The 22,612-nt window shown below is 45.1% G+C and overlaps 1 protein-coding gene across 1 annotated transcript; it reads left to right on the forward strand.

Moving 5' to 3' along the window:
- Nucleotides 1-811: 811 nt before the first annotated feature.
- On the forward strand, nucleotides 812-21,695 carry ehmt1b (euchromatic histone-lysine N-methyltransferase 1b; the record flags this gene model as incomplete). Its single annotated transcript, XM_079290051.1, has 26 exons — nucleotides 812-832; nucleotides 8,574-8,664; nucleotides 8,749-9,257; nucleotides 10,074-10,350; nucleotides 10,498-10,646; nucleotides 11,634-11,789; nucleotides 11,986-12,057; nucleotides 12,179-12,278; nucleotides 12,812-12,949; nucleotides 13,212-13,489; nucleotides 13,930-14,162; nucleotides 14,295-14,510; nucleotides 14,630-14,712; nucleotides 14,828-14,934; nucleotides 15,132-15,254; nucleotides 15,476-15,577; nucleotides 16,098-16,202; nucleotides 16,428-16,582; nucleotides 16,722-16,892; nucleotides 17,037-17,181; nucleotides 17,260-17,337; nucleotides 17,509-17,624; nucleotides 17,895-17,981; nucleotides 19,755-19,833; nucleotides 20,012-20,187; nucleotides 20,324-21,695. The coding sequence occupies 26 exons, from the start codon at nucleotides 812-814 to the stop codon at nucleotides 20,511-20,513; spliced, it is 3,957 nt and encodes a 1,318-aa protein (XP_079146177.1). The 3' UTR covers nucleotides 20,514-21,695.
- Nucleotides 21,696-22,612: the final 917 nt, after the last annotated feature.

Consider the following 22,612-nt stretch of genomic DNA (forward strand, 5'->3'; position numbering starts at 1 on the left):
TGGTGGCCACTACTGTGTGTTTCAGTTTAAACTAATTCAAACAGTTTGAATGTTTATGGATAAGATGAAATAACTGAAAGAAAGGACTGAAATATGTAAAGAAAAATAAATGCTTGACTATAGATGAGTTTCATTCCAGTCATGAAGAACTGAGAAAAGAGAGGAAATGAAACATTCATCAGGCATAAACACAGATGAGAGTATATCTTTTATTGAGTGAAGACTAAGCAAAGGAGGGCACCTGCTGGTGTAACACAGACACAACAACAAGACCGAAGCAAAGTTAACAGTAACGAGTGCAAAGGGGGGTGCTTCATAGAACAAGATTACTAGGTTTACCTCAGTAGGTCAGGCCTTTTCTCAGGCAATTCTATTTAATGAAGCCAAGGTAAATAAGCTACAACATAAGTGAAATAAAAGGTGTGTCCTTAAAGCCAAGTAAGCATTTACATGAGTCTAAATAGCAGATTGTTTGAGTTGCCCTATAATAAAAGCAAAGGTATGATATTAACATGGCTTTGTTCTAATCAAGTGCCATTTGTGTTTGCATTCAGATAATGGATTGTATGTTTGCATTTGTATATCTTTGTTGATTCTTTATTGAGATGCAGCTTTTTCAGTATGTTTGAATGCTGTAGTCAGGCTATTACACAGTCCACTTCTCTGTGCTCTTAATATCTAAACTGTATTATCAACATTATTATTATTGACATTACAATAAACAATCATATTCCCAGGTGTGGTATTACACCGGCTGCAAATCGATATACGTGACGTAATCGCGGGTGGGCGGAGTTAACGTCCAGGCACCATGGCTTCGGTTGGACCCGAGGTGAGTGTTGTGAGCGTTATCCACGCTAAGCTCGTTTTACTTTCAAATTGTTTTTCCGGGCCTAAGGAAATATGTTCCGCGCCGGGCAGCCAGAACCCCGCTAGTAAATGGGCGAATTGTCGGCGTGAGGTGTCGCGTTGTCGTAAATTGCCCGCTGCCAGCCCGCAGTCTCTTGCTTTTGTGCTGGACCGGAGGGCAGCTGAATGTGCAGGAAGATGCTGCGCCCCGGAACCTGAATTGTCCGGCCGGGCGCGCTGTGGGCTGTGGAGCCGAGCTTTAGTTATTCATATTCCAGGATCACGTCACTGTCCTGCTTCTGTCTAGTTTTAGCGGTTCAAAATAAATTGGAGGTGGATATGCGTGCAGCTGGGGCCGATGCTATTCGTAGTTTTAGCCGTATTGTCTGTCACCGGCTCACTGATTGCTAATTCCTACACTGCTGTTTAGCTAGCTGCTAGCAGCCATGCTAGTTAGCGGACAGTGCACACTTTCTCAAATCCACACAAAAACTGATTTTTTTTAAAGGGTTAACATCTTCTTTGAACCACGGAGGCTAATCTCTATATACTGTGTTACAGTACGTGTTATGCCCGGCTGATAATGTTGTATTCCCCTTATGCTGTGCAGTTTGTTAGCTAGATGATAACTGATGCAGTCAAATGAAGGCAACATTGGCAGTGCTGCCTGCAACCTCCCACTGTAAACATATGGCGCCAGCTTTGATGCTCGTTGCATGATTCTGTTTTCACATTAAACTGTTTTTTTTGGTGATTTTCTTTCTCCTGTTGCAGTTTTGTCTTTGTTAGCTTTCTGCAGTTACAGCCATGGCTTTCTGTCGGTGTAAACCGGTCCAGGGTCGGCTGTAACAAGTTGCGATGTTGTCCTAATAAGGTTTAACCCGTTCAAATTAACTGGATGAACCGATAGCTTGGCTACAGATGTACAGAAGTGTTCCAATGTGTCAGAACCTGAAGTCTTTTGTTTCTTTTTTCTTTTTTTGAGAGATCCACTCTTGTTCGGCAGAGGTCGCTCGAGCAGCGTTGAGATATGTGCTCGTCAGCGAGGTGTAGTACAGAAAGGTGTGGGACACTGAGCTCGTGAGCCACTGTGGTTTGCACTCATAAGTTTGACTCGCCTTAGTTTGAACAGACTTTATTTAAACTGCTAGTACAGATGGCATTTGGTTTCCCAGGGGCAGATTTGCAGGTTATTAGAAAGCACGTTATTTTACAGCACCATCATTAATGTTTAACAACACTCCATCATGCAGATGAAGCAATTTACCACAACTGTAATTATCATATTTTAACTGAACAAGGGATAGATATAGTTTTCAGCTTGAGGTTAGGCCTCCTGTATATCTTTGCACTACATCAGACAGGTGTTACTGATTTCCTGCTCACTCAGTGGTGTGTGTGTGTGTGTCATTCAGCATTCAGTTCTTGTGTGTGTTCATACAGGAAACGCATCAGGAGAAGAGGGTTGGTTGAATGTCGAGCAGTTCTGTTTCCTCCTGTAGTTAAACTACATGGCGTTGGAATGGCCATTATTGGCAGATGCCACCCAGCTGATGTCATGTCCTCTCGTAGGTCTACTGAGAATTGTTTGGGTATGATGGTGACTAAGGGCCATAAACAAACCAGCATGTAGTCGTTGACCATGTGGCATTCATTAAGCAGAGCCCTGCACCAGGTGTGATTGATATGATTCAGTCCACTTAATCACATGCAAGAAATTCACTACAAATAAGAATCACAATTCTTATCTTCTTTGATTCTAAATCATTTCACAGACTCAAAAACACTTGAATGTTTGTTCCGATACGCGACACCTATACCTGAACATGCGTATGGATGTGATATGATTGCTATCATTGTATAGGGCCTGGCTCAGGTTAAAGCCTTTTGTAAAACATCTACAAATATGTTTCAAAAAGGGGATGAATGCCATAGAACTATTTATTATCTAGTCTGACAGTCAGTCATAACTGGAAAAGAACTGCTCAGATTTTGTTAGCTCTGGCTAATGTTACACTCTCTGCTAGAGATATGTTGCTGATGGGCTACGGCTTTGGTTCCACATTACGCGCATCAATCGAGATACGGTGAATTGTCTTTGCACCGGACCACGATCCCTCGGGTACGATTACATGAACCTGTTTTAGGTCAATAAATTCATTTAAAGAACAAAAAAAATTAGAAGTCATTCTTTTGGGACCTTAAACCTTCATGGAAATCTGATCGTTTTGACATCGGTACGGATTAGAAGCTTGTCTGTCGTATCTGTAGCCTGGTTGCAAACTTCTGAATTGCTGCCCACATGGAGATGTGCTCATCTTCTTACATATATAGCCTGGTCCATGAAACATAGTGACAGGAAATGCTAATGAGCGTAGCTGATATTGACGCAGCTGTGAAAGTTGTTTTCAGTTGACTACGCCAACTATTCTTAAATCTGCATATTTTTTTGATCAACATGAAAAACATCAGTGTAACTGGTCCGAGCAACCACACCTGCTATGTTGAATGAAGTGGTGTCAGTGGGACGGATGAGTCACTGGCTTATGATTGGTTAGGGCGAAACGGAACAAAATAACCCCTCCCAGGAAGAAATGAGCTGACGTGAACACAATGTCAGACTCAATGATTGAAGTGAAATCAAGAAGCAATCCAGTCTGATTGTCAGGCTATTTAAAAAGGATAACGTAGCAATGAAGAGTAACGTAGCAATGAAGAGTACTGTAAAGGACTTGGGGTCGGACCCTTAGGTTACAGCCAAAGTAACCAGTACAATTCTGTTCTTCTTCTATCTGTGAATTGCATCTCAGTGTAGCGTGTTAGCATGCTTGAATTTGCAATCAGTCAATCTCAGTCTCGAGCCCCGGTACCTCCAGTACTTGCAGTAGAGATGGGCAAGATATCGATATTGATTTCACGGCAATCCATCCAATGGTCCAATCGTATTTTCACTTAAATGCTCACAAACATCTGTTATGCTGTCGGTAAAATGAGTTTCACATTATAGTGTTGCATAATCCAGTTGTTTTGTGTGTACGTGACGAGGTCGTGCCACTCAGACATAAGCTGTTGTTCTTTGCTTATGTCCGGCCTCCTTTTGTGCCTTGTGGGTGTAACACAGCCTATATTGTGTTCACTGCCTCTTCACCTCTACAGCATCTAGTATCTACTGATATCTCACCGTCTTTACGTCATTGCAACTCTGCCGTGGTTGGAGGGAATAACTTATTTCCCTATTTTTGTGCATTGAGCCCTGAAAGTTGATCAACCTGAGCCTCTACGTCAAGACAAGGTTGTTTCTCAGTGTTCAGTTGTGAAACGGGAGAAGCCACCAACATCTGTACATCTGCATTCCTACGTGACTGAATGCCACGCCTGAGGAGAAGACACGGTGCACTTTGCAAAGTGACAAGCTACTGTTGTGATGATCAATTCATGTGAGGATTTTCTGTTTTTTCTCTTATTTATGTCATTGGATTTTGGAACAGACAAAGCAACTCACTAGAATATAAACACAGTGAGTTCTGGGAACATTTGATGGGCCTCTCCACTATTTAATGTCGTTTTATCGACTAAATGGATGATTTTAAAATGAATCAACAGATTATTATCATGAAAATAATCCACAACAGAGAATTTAAAACAGGAAGCCTTTGTAAAGATGCACTGTGCTAAACTGTGATTGCACATTTGTATTCACTTCTCCTAATGAAGACAACAGATTGCTTTTGAGTTTATCATCTTTGTGGTTGCTTTTGGAGTTTATTTTCAGGCCTTTTGCTCAATAGCAGCTCAGTCTGTTACTTAATTTCTGTGACTCAAATATCTGTAGCACGGCCTGGCAGCGTCTGGGGTTTTTCTGCCTTGGAGACAAAAGACTCTCCTGTTTAGAGGTTCTGATGTGGCCCGATGTCCACCATTGCTAATCGGGCTCCTCGCTGACATCCGGTTTGCTTCTGGGGCCTTTGCCTCCTCCTTCAGTTGGTGCTCCTGAGGTGGCTGTGCATACACACCTGCTTTGAAGCCCTAAACGTGAATGACCAAATACATTTTCACTTTCCACAAAAAAGGGAAATGAGAAAATGGTTCAGCTACAAAAACTACAATTGACCTCACTATTAGCATGTGAGATGAAAACATTAGCAGGATATATATTTCTCCAGTCTTGTAGATTTGCAGTATTTACACAGTGAGTCTGTTCCGGTGGATGCCATTCGGTGGCAACGAGGTCTTCTAGCGCACAGGAATGGAGCGGTGTTCCAGTGTGAACGGACTGAGCATGCTCCGTGGAGACCCTTCTGAAGAGGAGGACCGACAGAGGGAGCCACCAGGTCACATGACCGGCGAGGTGACTGTGCATGAGGGGAACGAACAAGGAAAAGAGGAGCAATCTGTTCGACACATTCTCGCGCTCTCTCCCTCTCTGTTCTCCCCCTGCCCTCTCTCTCGCTCTCCCACACACACCCACACTCACCCACACTCTCTCTCTTTCTCTGACGTCTTCTTCTCAATGGAGGCCATGAGAAGAAAGCAGGTATGATGCTTCCTGGAGGCTCACTAGGGAGAAGACATGTTGTCTTTATACTCTTCACCCCTGGTTGGCTCTGAGGAGTGATGTCTAGTCTCGCTTCTCAGTTCCTTTTAGCCGTTGGTCACCATCAGTTGGTTTGAGTCCTTGCTGTCTTCTCGTTGAGATGGTCTCTCAGTTTGTAAGAGACTGATGGCTCTTGATTCCCAAAATCAAGGACTTAATCTCGAGGAGCAGTGTTTTTCTCTTTGGTAGCAGTGCCGCTGTATCAAAGACAGATTTTAAGCGTGGCTCTGCTGGATCCTATTGTTGGAGAGCACAACAGCTGTATCCGGAGCAATCACACAACGGGAGAGATGATGTAACTCGAATGTCTGACCTCCCTGAAGATCTGGAAACTACCCTGAGAGTAGATTTTTTTTAAATCTGGGATCCAACGTCCTTTTTCTTGCTCCGTCCCTCGTGGTTGGTATATAATGACGTCTCAGGGGACTGGATGTTTGTGCAGGGCTCTGTGCTCAGGAACACACTGGAACATAAGGCTGGATGCATGTTAGGCTGCGGCGTCAGAATCCATGTTTACCGGCTTTGATCTTCTGTGCAGCTCTCTGGCTGAGGGCCAGGCCTAGCGTCAGTCAGTTTGCACACTTCATCAAAGTCCTGATGCAGACTGGGATCACTGCGGCCGCACGGTCAGCGTGTCGGATCATTAGACGATCACCAGGAAGAGTTGAGACTGTGCAGAACCAAGAATGTTTTTGCCAAATTTCTTTAGAACAGTGGTCTCCAATTATGAGGTAGCGACAGTTCAAGGGGCCGCAACATAAAAGGAGATGGGAAAAACCAAACAAAGAAACCTTTGTGCGGCCTCTTTCTTGTGAAACACTGTGTGGTTTTACCGCGTCGGGCCTTTAAAAAAACCTGAGAAGTGGACAACCACCCTCTGGTCAAAGAGCTCACAGCCCATAGTCGAGGACACGCAAGTAGATCCGGCTTCACTTTAATGGATCAAGTTGCATCAATGTGTGGATCACTGCTTTATAACTCACTGTTGTCTTTTCTCAGGCTGTGTGAAATGCAGTCGGGTACATTTTTGTTTTTTTAGCCTTTTATCTCATTTGGGTGCTAGCAGCTTGCGTGTGCGATAAGTGTGTCGGCTGTTTGTGTTTTAGTTTTCAGGCCTTCTGCAGTCGATCTGAAGATCACATGATTGATGCTATTCTATAGCATTAAAATATTACATCTAATCTATTAAGAGCTTATTTCAAATAATACTACGAACCTTATTTTGAATGGTGTAATCTGGAATGTAAACCTCTGGGCCATTGTAGCCTCAGTTCTGCAGCCGTAGCTGGAGCCTTAGTTTATTCTAACAGATATACATTTTTTTAATGTGCTACTTAAGGTTCTTGACCAACACTCAGAGCCTTGGCTTCACATTTGGAGCTTCTTTCAGCAGCATCCACGCTCCTCCAGACCCCTACGTTCCCCATCTAGTGGAACAGCGCTGCAATGGCCGCGGTGTGTCAGTAAACAGTCGGGTTGCGAAATGGCGGAGATCTGCAGACAGGCTTCTCTGCCTCCCTCCCCCCTTTCCTTTCTGTCTCCAGTGTGTGGGTTCCACTCTCTACCACTAGGGGGAGGGCTGAGGCTGGTGTGTTTTTGGTTTTTGTTGTAACTGGCTCTCCTCAGTCCATGGCAATGAGGAAGTGAAGGACCCTTCTTGTCTTCGCCCTCACACGTGCTCACCTAGATGCCTTGAGATCAGAGACCACAGACGATTGTCCCAGACTAGATGTTCTTTGGGAAACAGCCTCCAGTATTGTGCTCCTGACTCCCGGCTCTTGGCCTGACCCTGTTTCTGTTTGGAGAATGATTTGGGGAACTCTGTCCTGGTGGCTCATTTAGTTGGGAAGTCGGTTGTGTGCAGGTTTCAGGACAAACACTCTGTTAAATCTGAGGATCTGACTCTCAGAGCCATTGGAGAGGAGAATTCAATTGCTCGAATCATTCTGTTATAATGAAGCTTTTAGTGGTCTCTGTCTCTCGCAGGTCTTGTGATTGGGAGAAAATGTTTGCTCTGCTTACTTGAGACGATCAGACTCAGGAGCTGCATTTAGCACTCACTAGATAAGAGCCTTAAGCAGCACATGTGTCTGTGTATTCACCTTAAATCTGCTTGGTATGAGCGTCACACTTGGTCAAGGGGACGGTAAACCTTCCTGATGAGTCCTAAAGGAATGCTGCTCTTCAAAGACCCCTTTCCTTTGACATCTAGTCTAAATGTGTGGATGAATGATGTATCGCGCCTCTTGTTTGTCCTTTGGGCCTTTTTTTCCCCCCAGAGTGAGAACAAGGTTGACGGTCTGCCTCTTTCCTGGTGTTGCCTCTTCATCTGCTGCCTCCTGTGAGAGGTAAAGACGGTCTGTGGGTGGCTGAGATTTATTTTGACGCCCGGGCAGTGCGTCTCCTGCTCTCCTGCTTGGCTGTGGCACACAGAGAGAGAAGATGGACAATGAGAGTGCATGGGGGTCGCCCTCATTGTCTCGGCCTACTCTATAGTCTCTGGTCCTGACAAAGACACGCTGCTGAAAAGAGGTTTTGACGCAGGGTTCGGTTTATAGACCGAAGTTGGTTTTATTCAGATACTCGTGCTTGGGCCTGGATTTTGTTTTTGTTTGTCAGTTGATAGAAAATTAATTTTGATAATCGAGCAACATTCTGCTGATTTTCTCAGTTTTTATAACGTTTAGGCCCGCAACAATTCTTTTCATTATCATTTAAGATGTTATATAAGTCCATTGATCATAGTCTTAAATTGTTTCGGCACATCAACATTTTCCGATATAAAAAGGACAAAAGCAGACGATCCTCACAGAGAATGTTTGCTTTTTTGCTTGATAAATGACCTAAACAATGAATTGATAATTGAAAATTGTTTCCGTCTATCAATTAATGAATTAACTCAAGGAATCGTCTCTGCACCGATATCATGAATTTGATGTATTTGGGTTTTGTTGCAGAACAAATGATTTAAAGAGGACAACCTGGGCTTTGGGAACTTGTGATGAGAATTTTGTAACTATTTTCAAACTAACCGATTGAGTGAAAAGCTGATTGAAAACAACAATAAAATAATCGATAGTCGGAGCTCTAAATTTGTTTCCCCTTGACACGTGTGTTGTTTTGTCATCAGCCCGCTGGTCTAGCCAAGGGCAGCGTGGATAAGGGTGCATCCACAAAGAAAGAGGAACTTGATGCCGCAAGCAACGGAGAGGAGAAACCAGGTATTAGTCAAATTCACCTTGAAAGCTCTTAATCTATGAAAATGAACCGTTTACATTATTTCTTTGTTATTCTTTCTTCCGTAGACGTTGACAAAGAGATAGCTGCCAGGCTGTCGTCCTCCCCTCCAGCAGAGACGATGCTGAACGGCACCGAATGCGACGCCGCGCGGCACAAGAGCCCGACGCACGGCTCGGCGACCGCCAACAACAAGACTTTGCTGTTGCTCAACGAAAATGGCACGTCGGACGTGGAGCCACCGCACGGTTCTGTTACTGGAAGCAACGGGTTCATTCTCACGAAGCAGCAGCAGGACGGAGGCTCCGCAGCGAAGCCGGGTTCGGCAGTTTCCCCTCACAGGACTAACTGGTTGCCTTCGGGCTCACCGACAGGGGGGGACACGGCCTCTGCGTCTGGGTGCGCGCAGCGCTCAGGCGCGCTAAGGACTGACCCCAGTACAGGGACTACGTCGGGACAGGAGACACCGGACACTAAGAACGGCACGGCCTCGTCTCCTGCCCCGACTCCAGCTGCCGTCATGATACACAGAGCGCGCAAGACCATGTCCAGACCTGCTGTGAGCCCGGCACAAAAGGTAAACCGCCGGGATCTGGGGCGTCATCAGCCAATCACAAGTGTGTCCTGCCTCTTTCTCTCATTACTTTCTGTTAGGGTCATTTAGATGACATAATTATATCGACATCTGAACAAAGTATGGGGACAGACGTACGTCACACCCATACATGTGGTAGTTCCAAACCATGGGCATTAGTCTGCTGCTGGAACAGCTTTCCACCAGATTTTGAAACCCGGCTGCAGGGATTTTCTCCCATTCAGCCCCGAAAGCATTAGTGAGGTCCAACACCTGGATCACTGTCAGTTTTTTTTTTTAGTTCATCTCAAAGGTGTTGGTTGAGGAATTTGTGCAGGCCAGTCAAGTTCTTCCACATCTAACTGGGAAAAGCATTTCTTCATGGACCTGTCTTTGTGCACAGGGGCATGAAACAGGAAAGAGTCTTCTCCCAAATGTTGCCACAAAGGAACACACTGTTGTCTTGTATCCTGTGGCATTAGGGTTCCTTTAAATAGGAAGTAAGGTGCCCAGACCACAAGAAACAGCCCCAGATCAAAAGTACACAATGTGCCCACATACGTTTGGTCATACTGTGTCGTTGTGTGCAAAATCACACGTAAAATAGGGCTGCTCGATTAATCGCCATCACGATTTTGGTATCCCACAGTTATATGATCACGATTGACACTTAAAATGTGCTCTCCGTTCATAGGAAACTCCATTGCATATTAAATGTAGCTGTTCTTAAGCTTTCAGCCAGCCGCCTCAAAAATAATGGTGATTATCATTTTGGCCACAATCGTGCAGATAACTGATTTTGGTTATTGTTGCCTGCAGCTTCTTAACAGGGAATTGAGAGAAGCACAGAGTGCCAAAATGGAGAAAATGGAGACTTATGTTGTACCGGACGCTCAGAAACCCTCGCAGCAGCCCTCCGCTCAGAACCATCTACCTCAGAGTCCACCGACTGCTCCGGCGTCAGCACAAACCGCTTCATCGGCTTCACCAGCACCTCCCGCAACACCTCCGGCTCCCGAGGATCCTCCGGATCCACCGGCTTCTGCGGCTCCTCCAGCTTGTCCAGCTCCTCCACCTCCAGCCAAGCTCCAACTAGGTCAGACAGACTCCAGGAACACAAGTGACAGAAACGGACCCGTAGAAACACTGACTTTGTTCTGGGGTTTCAGAGATAAAGTAATCAGACCAGAGCATCGATTGACGGTTTTGCTGTAAACGTGTGTGTTGTTCTCTTGTGCCGTAGGTCCGTACTCAGGAGGGTTTTCGTCCCGGAAGAAGAAGAGGAGGATGGGAATGTACAGCCTGGTTCCCAAGAAGAAAACCAAAGTGCTTAAGCAGAGAACTGTGCTGGAAATGTTCAACGAACTACGACAGTCTGCCAAGAGCCCGCAGGTCTCTGCTCCTCACATTTATCTAAACAAACACTATTTAAAGGCACAATGAGCAGGATTATCCTGGACGACAATGTGTAGACCCAAAAGAATTCCCTCTCAATCATCATCACTCACGACCCTCTTAGAGTGTCTGCATGTGCAGAGACCCGGCCCTCTGCCTGGATGTTCTTATTGTTCTGTGTTCGGGATGTTTCTGGGCATCAACCTCTATTAAAATGTAGCGACCAGGCCGTCGGCACGCATCCAAGAGGAAGCCGCGGAAATGGCGGCCACATCGCCGATAAAACCGCAAATACAGCGAGGCGAAACGCCAAGTGGAAAAAGCTTGTTCCCACCCCTGGGATTCATTTTTAAAACGTGTCCTTCTCTTCCACGCTTCGTGAACTGTTCTTGAACGTCTGCGTGCCGTTTGGCAAGGTTTCAACCAAGTCAAGTCAAAACATGTGGCGTGTTTGTACCACAAGCTCTCTTAGCTTTTTCAGTCTAATAAATAAATGAAATAAACTCATAACATGTCAAGAAAGGAACTATTCTTGCACCTTTTTTCCTTATTAAACCGTACGCCTTCTGAATTGAAGTTTCTCTCTTTCACCAAACTAAGACTACCTTAATTGTCTTGTTGGCTCTTTGTAAAATGCGCGTCACTCAATAGAAACAAAATAAAACTCACCAAATCCATGTTGGTCATTCTTTCCACTGTTCACTCTGGTTTGGTCAAAATAAATCCTGAATTCACAGAGAGATGTTCTCGCTTTACACACTCTTTTTTTCCCACTGTGCACTTCTTTGCACGTGAACACAAGCAGTCGTACATGAACTGTACCGAAACGAATCTCTCTGTCTGAAGCAGACAAACATCTGATCAGTTTTTGAATCTGACATTTGATGCCAGACTTTGATAAGTTTCAGTTGAACCAAAAATAATAATTTTCCAGCCTATCTTGAGATCGTTCTGATCGTCATCTCCTCCGCTCTCGTCTCACAGGCTAAAGAGGTGGCAAACATAAATGGCGAGAAGGTCGAAAATGCATCCGAAGAGGAAGAGTCCGAGGAGGTGGAGTCTGAGGAAGAGGAGCGACGGCAGCCGACAGAAGAACCCGTCAGTGCTGTCCAGGAAGCCACATCTGAACCCATCTCTCAGGTTGGAACAAGACACTTTTTATTTTCTATTTACCTCATTTTGTTTTTATGTTTGTAGTATGGTACAGTTTTATCGTCGGCTGAAAAAGTGACACCTTCCTGGGAAATAGAAAACCGTACTTCCATCCAAGTATCGCAGTGTTCTTCTAATGCATTTCGATATGTCTCGTGTTCAACGCTTTGTGTTTGCCGTGGAGGTGGGAGATGAGCAGGAGTCTGAAGAGTCTGGAGAAGAGGAGGGAGAGGAGGAGGGCACAGAGTCCGACATGGTAAGACCCGCCATCACTACTCAGCCGAACTACTTGGGAGTATTGAATCTCATCTCACGTCATCTCTTTTGAGTGAAGACAGAAGAGTTTGAAAAATCATCTCTCTATACGTCTGCCTCAGAGCACGGAGTCCAGTCTGAAGAAGTTGAAAAATAAAATAAAGAGAGACGGCGCGTGGCTCAGGCCGTCCAGGAAACGGAAGAGGAGGATAAAGGCCAAAGGTGACCGCTGCTCCTGTCACACCCACACCTGTACACACTCATCCAGTTGCTCACCTGTGGTCCACTAATGAGCATCTGTTTTTATTGGCTAAAAAATGTAAAGGAAAACCAGTTTTGACCGGCAGTATTTATAACAGCGTCGAGCTGATTATGAGCTCAGAACTGCATGCAGAATGTCTGCTACATAAAAGAGAGACGGCAAACTGGTTTGTGGTTAAATATTTCAAATTCACTCGTGACTTGTGCGGATCAACGAGGCCGAGTGTGGACATGCAGCTCCACCAGAAACAGGAGTGCATCCTGTTCACACTTACTCATTCACCGCGGGCAGTGTGAGTTGGCTTCACTTGTTGCACTACTTTATAGATTTCTGTTTATTAATTGCTTTGTCGTACAGACCTTGGCACGCTTTTTTTCAAATATCAACATGAGGAGGATTTGATTGACTGCAGCATCGCTTTCTCTCCTTTCTGAAATGCGATGGTAACCAAACCGTGACGCATTTTCTTACTGATCACTGTCGTTGTGCTCAGAACTGGAAGCAGTGGATGAGCCTCAGGCTGCAGCTCAGGGCGAGGTGGCTGATGGGAATGAGCGCACGCAGATTTCCTCACCTGAGGCCGTCAACATCAACAAGCCCCAAGAGCCGACGGTTCCCTCAGAGAACAAAGGTGAGATCAGAAGAAATGAGGAAACAATTTCAGACTATTTCCTTTAAGTTTGTTCGTAAGTAAGTGAAACATTGTGCAGTCGCTTGTGTTTCGACATCTTTTAGAACAAAAGAAGTTTGACTTCTCGTTGGATGAAAAAATCGCTACTTTGGCAGCCAACGTATGATTTCGGGCGTCGGGTCCTTCTGCTGATTTACCTGGAACTCATTTAATCTGATGCTGAGGTAAATGACGGTGAACGTCTGACTTTGTTTGTTTGCAGACACTGCAGGGTCGGTGATCGAGGAGGCTCAGGAGCTTCCGCTCTGCAGCTGCCGCATGGAGACGCCCAAGAGTCGAGAGATCCTCACGCTGGCAGACAGGAAGTGCATGGCCACGGAGAGCGTTGATGGACAGCTGACCCGCTGCCAGGGCGCCATACTGAAACATGAAATGATGCGTCCCTCCAACTCGGTTCAGCTGCTGGTTCTGTGCGAGGACCACCGCAACGGCATGGTGAAGCACCAGTGCTGCCCCGGCTGTGGCTTCTTCTGCAGGGCTGTGAGTGCACACTGTCTTTTATTAATGGCAGGGCTTCAGCAGCACTATGAATGCCTTGCGAGAGAGGTGCCTGCACCAGCTCAGAACCTATAGGGTCACAGCTGCAGCAGTATAAATCGTCCCATTACAGCTCGTTTTGTTTTCATTCGGTTCTGGTTCAAATTTGCGCTGCACACAAATGTCCCTTTTCTCTGTTACCTGGATTAAACTGTGTGGCTGTTTCACGGTGAAAAATCCAGATATCACCTGCACTGTTTCATACTTCACAGAGGTGAAGTCACCTCCTGTCTGAACCAGGAAATGGAATTGTGAAATTTACAAAGCAATTTACAGCAACTGGTGACATTTCTAAGATCAGATGCCAATACGATATACATAATTAACACCAATTAAAACTAGAAAAGCGAGGGCCATCCACTCATTTGCTTTTCGTCGCGCAGGGGACCTTCATGGAGTGCCAACCGGACCTCAGCATCTCTCACCGTTTCCATCGTGCTTGTGCCTCGGTGCTGAAAGGTCAAAGCTTCTGTCCCCACTGTGGAGAGGAGGCCAGCAAGGCCAAGGAGGTCACCATCGCCAATGCCGACACCACCTCCACCGTGCCGCCCGCGCTCGAACACGGACCCGCCACGCCCGGGGTCCCCGAGGGCCGAGCGGACACCACCACTGACAGGTGAAGTGCCGCCTGGGGGATTATCGGAGGGTGTATGATTTTCATGTTTAAGGGCAGCAATAAAATACGGAGCCCCAAAGAAAAGTCCGTCACGCACCGCACACCTGAAGTACCTTCTCCTTTTTATCCCAGCTCCTCTCGTCTGGCTGTGGGGGCTGAAGTCAGCGGCAGGGCCGACAGCTCGCTGTCTGCTCGTCCTGCACACGGGCTGGACTCCTCTGCCGTTCCTGGTTCGTCCATGACGCCAACACTGCTGACTGGTTTGGGAACAACGGCGCCACCCACAGTCCCTCAAGGACCGCCTCGAGAGACTCTGGAGAGCATCCTGGTGGCGCTCGACACAGAGAAGTTCGTTCTACCACCAGACTGTCGTCATGATTTATCCGACTGACCAGAGAGCCTGTAGCTTTGAGACAAACATGGACAACCTACTAACTTGTTGGCCTTTTTTTTTGTGCGTGTTTCAGGCCCAAGAAGCTGCGTTTTCACCCCAAACAGCTTTACCTCTCGGCCAAACAGGGAGAACTCAAGAAGGTCTTGCTCATGTTGGGTATGTTAACCTCACCTCATCGATCCTGTTCTACGTAACATCTTGTTTGTATCTTTCTCTGTATGCATCTAGCATTTGTTTTTATGCAAATGCTTTTTCTCCATTTATCTTCCAGTGGACGGTATCGACCCCAACTTTAAGATGGAATCTCAGAACAAACGCACCCCGCTCCACGCTGCAGCGGAGGGAGGCTACAAAGACATCTGCCACATGCTCGTGCAGGTAGGACTCCTTCACCGATTGTCTTCCAGCCCTGCCCTGTACTTACTCCTGTGCTCATGAATACGGTTGCTTTTAGATCCTCAGTTTATTGTTTTAAGATGAGAAATGTCATTCTATGTATTGTAAAATGTGATACTTGAGGACTATGGCAAGCTCTCTTGAGTTCTCTAACCGCTCTCTGACATTTGCCACTTCAGGCGGGAGCGAACTTGGACATGTGTGACGAAGATCAGCGGACGCCACTGATGGAGGCCTGTGAGAACAACTACATGGAGACGGTCCAGTACCTGCTGAGAGCTGGAGCCAGCGCCATGCACAAGGTTAACCTGCATCTAGTTTCTCTTTCATCGGCCGGCTGCAGTGAGGAGTAATTTGACCTTTTCATCTTTTGTCAGCCGTCACTCTGGTGCTTTTTGTATTCTTTTTTTCCAAATGAAATACAAAAAACTGAAATTAACTTATTTGAGTCAAGATGTTTAAGTGACATATTTATTACTTGATCACATAAACTAATTCATAATGAATTCTCTGTTGCTCTCAGGATGTTGAAGGATTCACGTGTCTCCATCTAGCGGCAAAGTCTGGCCATTACAACATCGTTGAGCACCTTCTGTCTACAGGATTAATCAACATCAACTGTCAGGTTGGTGCAGATTTACATTTTACAATCAGATATGAGCTTTTGCTCAGGGATGTCATCATGTACCACCTTATCATTCAGTGGCATTTGATGCTGCTGTCCAATCACGTTCTCCGCTAGCGGATCACATGTCTGGCTGTCTGACCATACATGGATGCACGTGTCTGATAACATAGTTGGAAACGTACAGCTGATTGTTAAGAATGCCTCAGCACTAATTAGTTTTTGACATTTGACTGGAAGACTTATGACCGTACAGCTGATTGAATTTAAAGGGCTCAGTTAACTCTTGAGCGCCCTGCAAAGGCATGATGAGTGACTAAAATAAATGAATTTGATTGGAGAGTGGCTCCAGAGTGGGTCTTTGTTTGAAATGTCTGACTCTGCTGCAAAAAGGTATCCATTAGGGCAGTGAAGACACAGTCTTTGGATGAACAAAGTGGGTAAAAGTGCAGTTTCATATTTAGTTATCATTGCCATGTTGATCAGTTTGCTGAGCTTGAAAGTATTGCTTTCTCCTCAGGATGACGGAGGTTGGACAGCCATGATTTGGGCGACGGAGTACAAGCATGTGGACCAGGTGAATCTGCTTCTGTGCAAAGGAGCCGACATCAGCATCAGGGACAAGGTTGGCTCAGGATCGTGTGTGTGTGTGTGTGTGTGTGTGTGTGTGTGTGTGTGTGTGTGTGTGTGTGTGTGTGTGTGTGTGTGTGTGTGTGTGTGTGTGTGTGTGTGTGTGTGTGTGTGTGTGTGTGTGTGTGTGTGTGTGTGTGTGTGTGTGTGTGTGTGGCACATGCGTCACACAAGGACCCAATGTTGTGTAACTGCTGGCTTGTGTCGTTTTGTCTTCCAGGAAGAGAACATCTGCCTTCACTGGGCAGCGTTCTCGGGCAGTGTGGAGATCGCCGAGCTGCTCCTGAACGCCCGCTGCGACCTGCAGGCTGTCAACATCCACGGAGACTCTCCTCTTCACATCGCTGCTCGGGAGAATCGCTTAGAATGCGTCACGTGAGTTACTGCCTCCAGGAAGAAAGAATTGCAATCAAATAAGTTACTTTTTTGAACTGTAGTTTCAAAAGAAGATTTGATATTTTTGCTTTTAAAAAGCTGTTTGTTGTTGTTGACCGGAAGAATGTGGTCTCCTCAGGCTTTTCCTGACTCGAGGAGCAGATGTGTTCCTGAAGAACCGCGAGGGAGAAACTCCTCCGGACTGCTGCAGCCACAACTCCAAGGCCTGGGCGGCCCTGCAGGCCAACAGGAGGGAGAGGGACGCCAAGAACACCAGGCTCTCTCGAGTGGAGGAAAAAGTCCTTCAGAGGTAGAAATTATGCTGTGAAAAAAAAGGGGGGGGCGGCTTTGGGATGGGCATGTGGCATTGGATACGGGTGGAAACTTCTACGAGTTCAGGGCTAATTAGATGGCAAAACACTGCAGTTTTGACCGACGTGTGCTCTGTTTACAGTGACATAGCTCTGGGGCAGGAGAGGGTTCCCCTTCCCTGTGTCAACTCTGTCGACAGTGAACCTTACCCGGATGACTACAAATACATCCCCGAAAACTGCGTCACCTCCCCCATGAACATCGATAGGAACATAACGCACTTACAGGTGAGTCAGGAACCCTTTCGTCCGGCAATCTGACGGAAACAAAGATGACCAATAATATCTTCTCTTCTTAATCCACAGTACTGTGTTTGTAAAGAAGACTGTTCGACAAGTATCTGCATGTGTGGGCAACTCAGTCTGCGCTGCTGGTACGACAAGGTAAGAGACACACCAGTCTTCTTTTAACAAGATGTATCAGAAAGTATGTGCCGACCGACCCGGTGTGAGCAGAGCGTCCACATACCTTTTAGTGTATAGTCTATAAATCATGCATGATGAGGGATATGTCCTGTGCATACTGTACATCTTAATATATATTTTGTTGTTTAGAGAGGTTGTCTTCTACCTGAATTCTGCCGTGAGGAGCCTCCTCTCATCTTTGAGTGCAACCATGCGTGCTCCTGTTGGAGGACCTGCAAAAACCGCGTCGTGCAAAACGGAATCAGGTATTTCGACTTGGTCTCACTGTGAATACAAATAAGATAAACTTCCTGCTTCTGTCTCCACTGAAGGTTGTCTTTCCTTCTGTCTCGTTGTTTCTGTTTCTGGTCTGCGTAACGGTTTTACTGCGTTGCTCCTGTGGTGGTAGACTTGTGCTCAGGACGTTTCGTTGTAACTATCTTACATAGTTGCGGCTGTGAGGTGTGTAAAGGTAAATATCTGCTTCAGGGAAAATATTAGAAACTGTGACGTTAAAGATGTTGTGTATCTTCCAGGACCAGGCTTCAGCTATTCAGGACCAGTAAGAAGGGCTGGGGTGTCCGTGCAGTACAAGACATACCGCAGGGGACCTTTGTATGCGAGTAAGTCCCGATCACAAAGAAAACACTGTGAATATTTCACCCTTCAGATTTGAGTCAGGAACACCATCAATGCTCTGCATCCTTGCTGATCTGTTGTTATTTGGGCACAACACGGAGCTGGCATGTTGTGTCACTTTCCCCCCCAAATTTAAAAAAGCCTGCTGCTCTCACACGTGCAGTGTGTGCTTCTCCTGACAGAAGGTAGCAGCTTCTTCACATTCAGAAGTTCCGTCGATGTCACCGAGGTGTTTTGCTGTTGTGCCAGCCCTGATCTAAACCTTGTTTATTTAATAAAACGTTGTTGTGTTGTTTTATCATAAGTACAGTAACTTCAAGGCTATGTCAAGTCAGCTTTATTCATATGGTCCAATATCACGGCTTGTGTTATTGTTTCATTTTTTTTAATTGTCAATGCGTCCCATGAAAAGATCAAAACCACCAGTGGCACCAGTCCATCTCTCAGCCTTCTGAAGATGTCAATATTTTAAGCCACATAGTGATACATAGTTTCAATTGTACAAACTCAATTCAATGTATTTATTTAACCAAATATCACAAATTGGCCTCGGGGGCTTTACCATCTCTTCAACACACCACATCCTCTGTCCTTGGACTCTCGCGTCAGATAAGGAAAAACTTTACGATGGAAACGGTGGAAGAAAGCTCAGGGAGAGCAGCTGAGGACGGACAGAAGTGCAATAGATGTTTACAGAATAAATAACATGATAGTTACAATATAGGCATAGTCATGACAGAAATGATGCATATAATGAGAGCTGTGGTAATAAAAGCAGAAATAATAACAGGAAAATGATTTTAGGAAAGCTCGGTAATGTCCTAAAACAGCGGCTATATTCAGTGGTGGATTAATACACATGTGCGGCTGTGTTCGTGGTGATGAAGGAACATGGCATCCAGTGGCTTAATTCTTGTCCAAAAACTGTCAACAATGAGTTAATTTCCATCTTTTCGCATCACTGTCATGTTCACTGTTGCCAGCCTTCTGCCCGATTTCTCTAACTATGTCCTTTTTCAGGATTCTTTTATTAATTTGACATTTCAATAAATTTGCATTTAAATGCATAAAATAGATGGATTAAAACAATACATTTGACAATGTACTAAGTCCAGGTCCTTCTGGAGAACTAATAGTTTAACATGTTTTTAAATACATTGTCTTTGTCGCTGCTACATTTGTGATCGTGTGATGCGTAAGCAGCGTCACTGTAAAATGAAATCAATTCCAACTCATGAAGCAGCAACCGTTTAGTTTCGTAATACACGATTTAAACCCGCACATAAACAAAGGGTTCAGTGAAGCCGTGTGAAAGATGAGTTCTCATCAGTCCCTCATCTTTACCTCACTGTTGTGTGTGTGTGCCAGTTTGTTTTCTTCACTTTCTGTTTGTGTCTGTGCAACATTATACAGCTTACCTGATAAATGGATGTCTTGATAAACTGATAGTAAAATATCATTTAATACAGACGGTTAATCATCCACTCACACATGATTTTTCCTGTGTGTGTGTGTGTGTGTGTGTGTGTGTGTGTGTGTGTGTGTGTGTGTGTTGTGTGTGTGTGTTATTTATGTGATAAGGAATAACCTTTTGGGTTCAACATTTTAAAAAGCTTTACCAGCGGGGATGTTGAATCTTTGAAGCTCCGTATCTCAGAACTGCAGTCTTCGATAATATAAACCTTAAATATCGTGGCATGTGGTAAACGGCATCGGCATTAGAAGGTTTCACTGACGGGTCGCCTGCTTTTGAACAGGTACGTAGGTGAGATCATCTCGGAAGCAGAAGCAGAGATGAGGAAGAATGACACTTACGTCTTCAGCCTGGATGATAAGGTAAAGCACTGATGTGTTATTACTCTGAACACATCTTCGAAAAGAAGTCAAACCTTCCCTCTGATGTCATAGTTATACTTTGTCGTGATGTGTATATTAGCGGTTTACTTTGGGATTTCTCCCTGTGAATTCTTTCAGCCTTCTTATCTAGTTTCTGTCTCTTCTTCTTCGCTCCCAGCCACAAGATCTGTACTGCATCGACGCCCGCTTCTATGGAAACATCAGCCGCTTCCTCAACCACATGTGCGAGCCCAACTTGTTCGCCTGTCGAGTGTTCACAACGCACCAGGACCTTCGTTTCCCACACATTGCCTTCTTTGCCAGTGAAAACATCAAGGCTGGAGAGGAGCTTGGGTAACGCTTTTATTTCGTTTTTGACCAATTCAAGACATGAACCTTTTTTGCAGGTTTGGATTAAATGACAGTACTTTTCTATAATAATTATCTCTCCCATCCCCCCCCCCCCCCTCTCTCTCTCTCTCGCTCCCAGATTTAATTACGGAGACCACTTCTGGGAAGTCAAAAGCAAGCTGTTCAGCTGCGAGTGCGGCTCGTCCAAGTGCAAGTACTCGTCGGCGGCCATGGCGTCGCTGCAGGCCGACAGCACGCCGGAGGGCCAGCAGCAGCCCAGTGCGTCGCCCGACACCAGCTCTTCCAACAGTCCTTCTAGTCCTTCCTAAAACAAACAAAAAACCCTCCACACACTCTAAAGCTCGGCTGATGGGACACACAAGGACACCTGCGCAATGCACCCGTCTGAACTTTTATCAATGAACTTGTACTGTATCTCCACTTCTGATTCAAAAACCATGGACCTTCGTGAGAAGCCGTTAAAACTTTGTCACACAGAACCAGATGCACAATTAAATCCTGGAAGAACTTTACTGCGCCTTTATTCCACCTCGTGTACCACGAACAGCAGGGGGCAGCGACGTCACGCACAGCAGAGTCCCAGAGACAACATGACCGTCTTTACACGTCACACATTACTTTACTGGGGAGGAGGACTGTGCATTTTGTCTTTTTTCTATAAGGTTGAAATTGTTAAATGGCTTTTCTTATGGAGTCGCGATCATGGGGTCGGGATGAGGGTATCGTTGTCTTTTGCGAAGACAACCTCAGCGTTCAGCTGGGCTTAACTTGTTCGACCTTTTGCGGTCGTTTATCATGAACCATTCCAGAAAGATTAGCGGATAAATATTGAACTATGTTGCCACTTCTTTGAGTCACTTCATCTTCGCTGCAGTGTTTGATCAGACATGTCCCAACATTTGCCACCATCGTTGATTATGATTTGATGGGGAAGGCGTGGTGCAAAAAAAAAAAAGAAAAGTGGACTGTTTTTCTTTTTCTTTGCTACTCGAGCGAGTATAGATTGTCTGAGAGAAAGATGCTGTACCGAGGCGTTTCTAGTCTGAACACATTGGTTGACCGTTTTATGGAGCATGCTGCCACCGTGGTGGGAGAATTGATTAAACTGAAATAGTTTAAAAACAAGAAAATGGTGCTGACAAAGGTTTTTATTTTTGTTTTCATTTTTATTACCCAAGTGAACATAGTTTGTAAGATAAGAGAACGTTTTACGTTTTTTTGTTTAATTTTAACTCACTTTTCTAAGCGTAGTTACTGTAGTTGGGCTATTTTTGTTTCATGATTTTTGCCGACAGAAGCCAACCAGTCTTTTTAAATGTTGTTAGTAAAGCAGTGACTGTTGTGCAAAGTCTTGAAAGGTATAAATGGGAAAAAAAAGGTTATAAAAAATGCAATTCATAACGTTCTGTTACATATTTCTGGACCGTGAACCATCCATCTAATTGGTTGTATCTTTTTCAATAAATTTACTACTAATGCATTTATTCTGACACGCGCTACTTGTTGCAGTTTTTCTCGGAAGGCAAGCCTGTTTGCTACGAAGTTGCCTAAAAATCGTTGAATATCACATTGCCTCTTTCTCCAGCTCAGTCATTTTGCAGATTTTCTTCATGTCCAGTGAGATTGCTTTTTAGCTCCCCATCTTGTCAACCACAAACGCATTACTGAGAGATCTTCAGACTGAAGCCTGGAGTCAGTTTGAACCCACACGAGCCGAGCAGCAGCAGCAGCTCCGATTTGACAGACGGGGCCCAGGGCCCGCCGCCGAAATACTGGAGCAGCTGTGGCATCGGAGCTGCCGACACTTCCCACACTCTGTGTGCTTTAATGAGTTTGTATTTTCAAAGCGTTTGAGCCTTGATTTTTAGAGAGCTGCTGAAGAACTCCCTTCAAACGGATAGAAGCTTCAACTAAACAGCTGAAAATCCTGGATTCAGAGTTCAAGTTTCAATTCAAAACTACACAAGTGTCACGACTTAAAGGCGGAAAAGTACAAAAAGCCAAAACAAGTATTTCTACAGCACCATTAATATCTAGAACGTTTGATATGCTATACATTAAAGAATTTACAAAACAAGAATTCAAGTGTTGGCGTGCAACCGCCTGCTACTTAGCACTATAAAGCACAGCTGAGGCTGATGTCAATAGTTTTTCAGGTATAAATTGAATTGAATGTCTGAGACAAAATTCTAATGCAATCCTTCCAGTTTGTGTTTTGATATTTCCGTCTGGCCCAAAGAGATGTCACTCCTGACAGTTGTACCAAGCTCAACGGCTGTTTTTTTGGGTGGCATTAAAAGCTGACATCTATTAGTCTAAACAACTTAATCTGCAAAGCCACTATGGCAGTTGAAAAATGAATAAAAGGTACAATATTTTCTTTTGAAGCTGAGGAAGAAGAGTCTTA

This window comes from Melanostigma gelatinosum (assembly GCF_949748355.1).
Source record: "Melanostigma gelatinosum genome assembly, chromosome: 18".
In the NCBI taxonomy this organism is placed as follows: Eukaryota; Metazoa; Chordata; class Actinopteri; order Perciformes; family Zoarcidae; genus Melanostigma; species Melanostigma gelatinosum.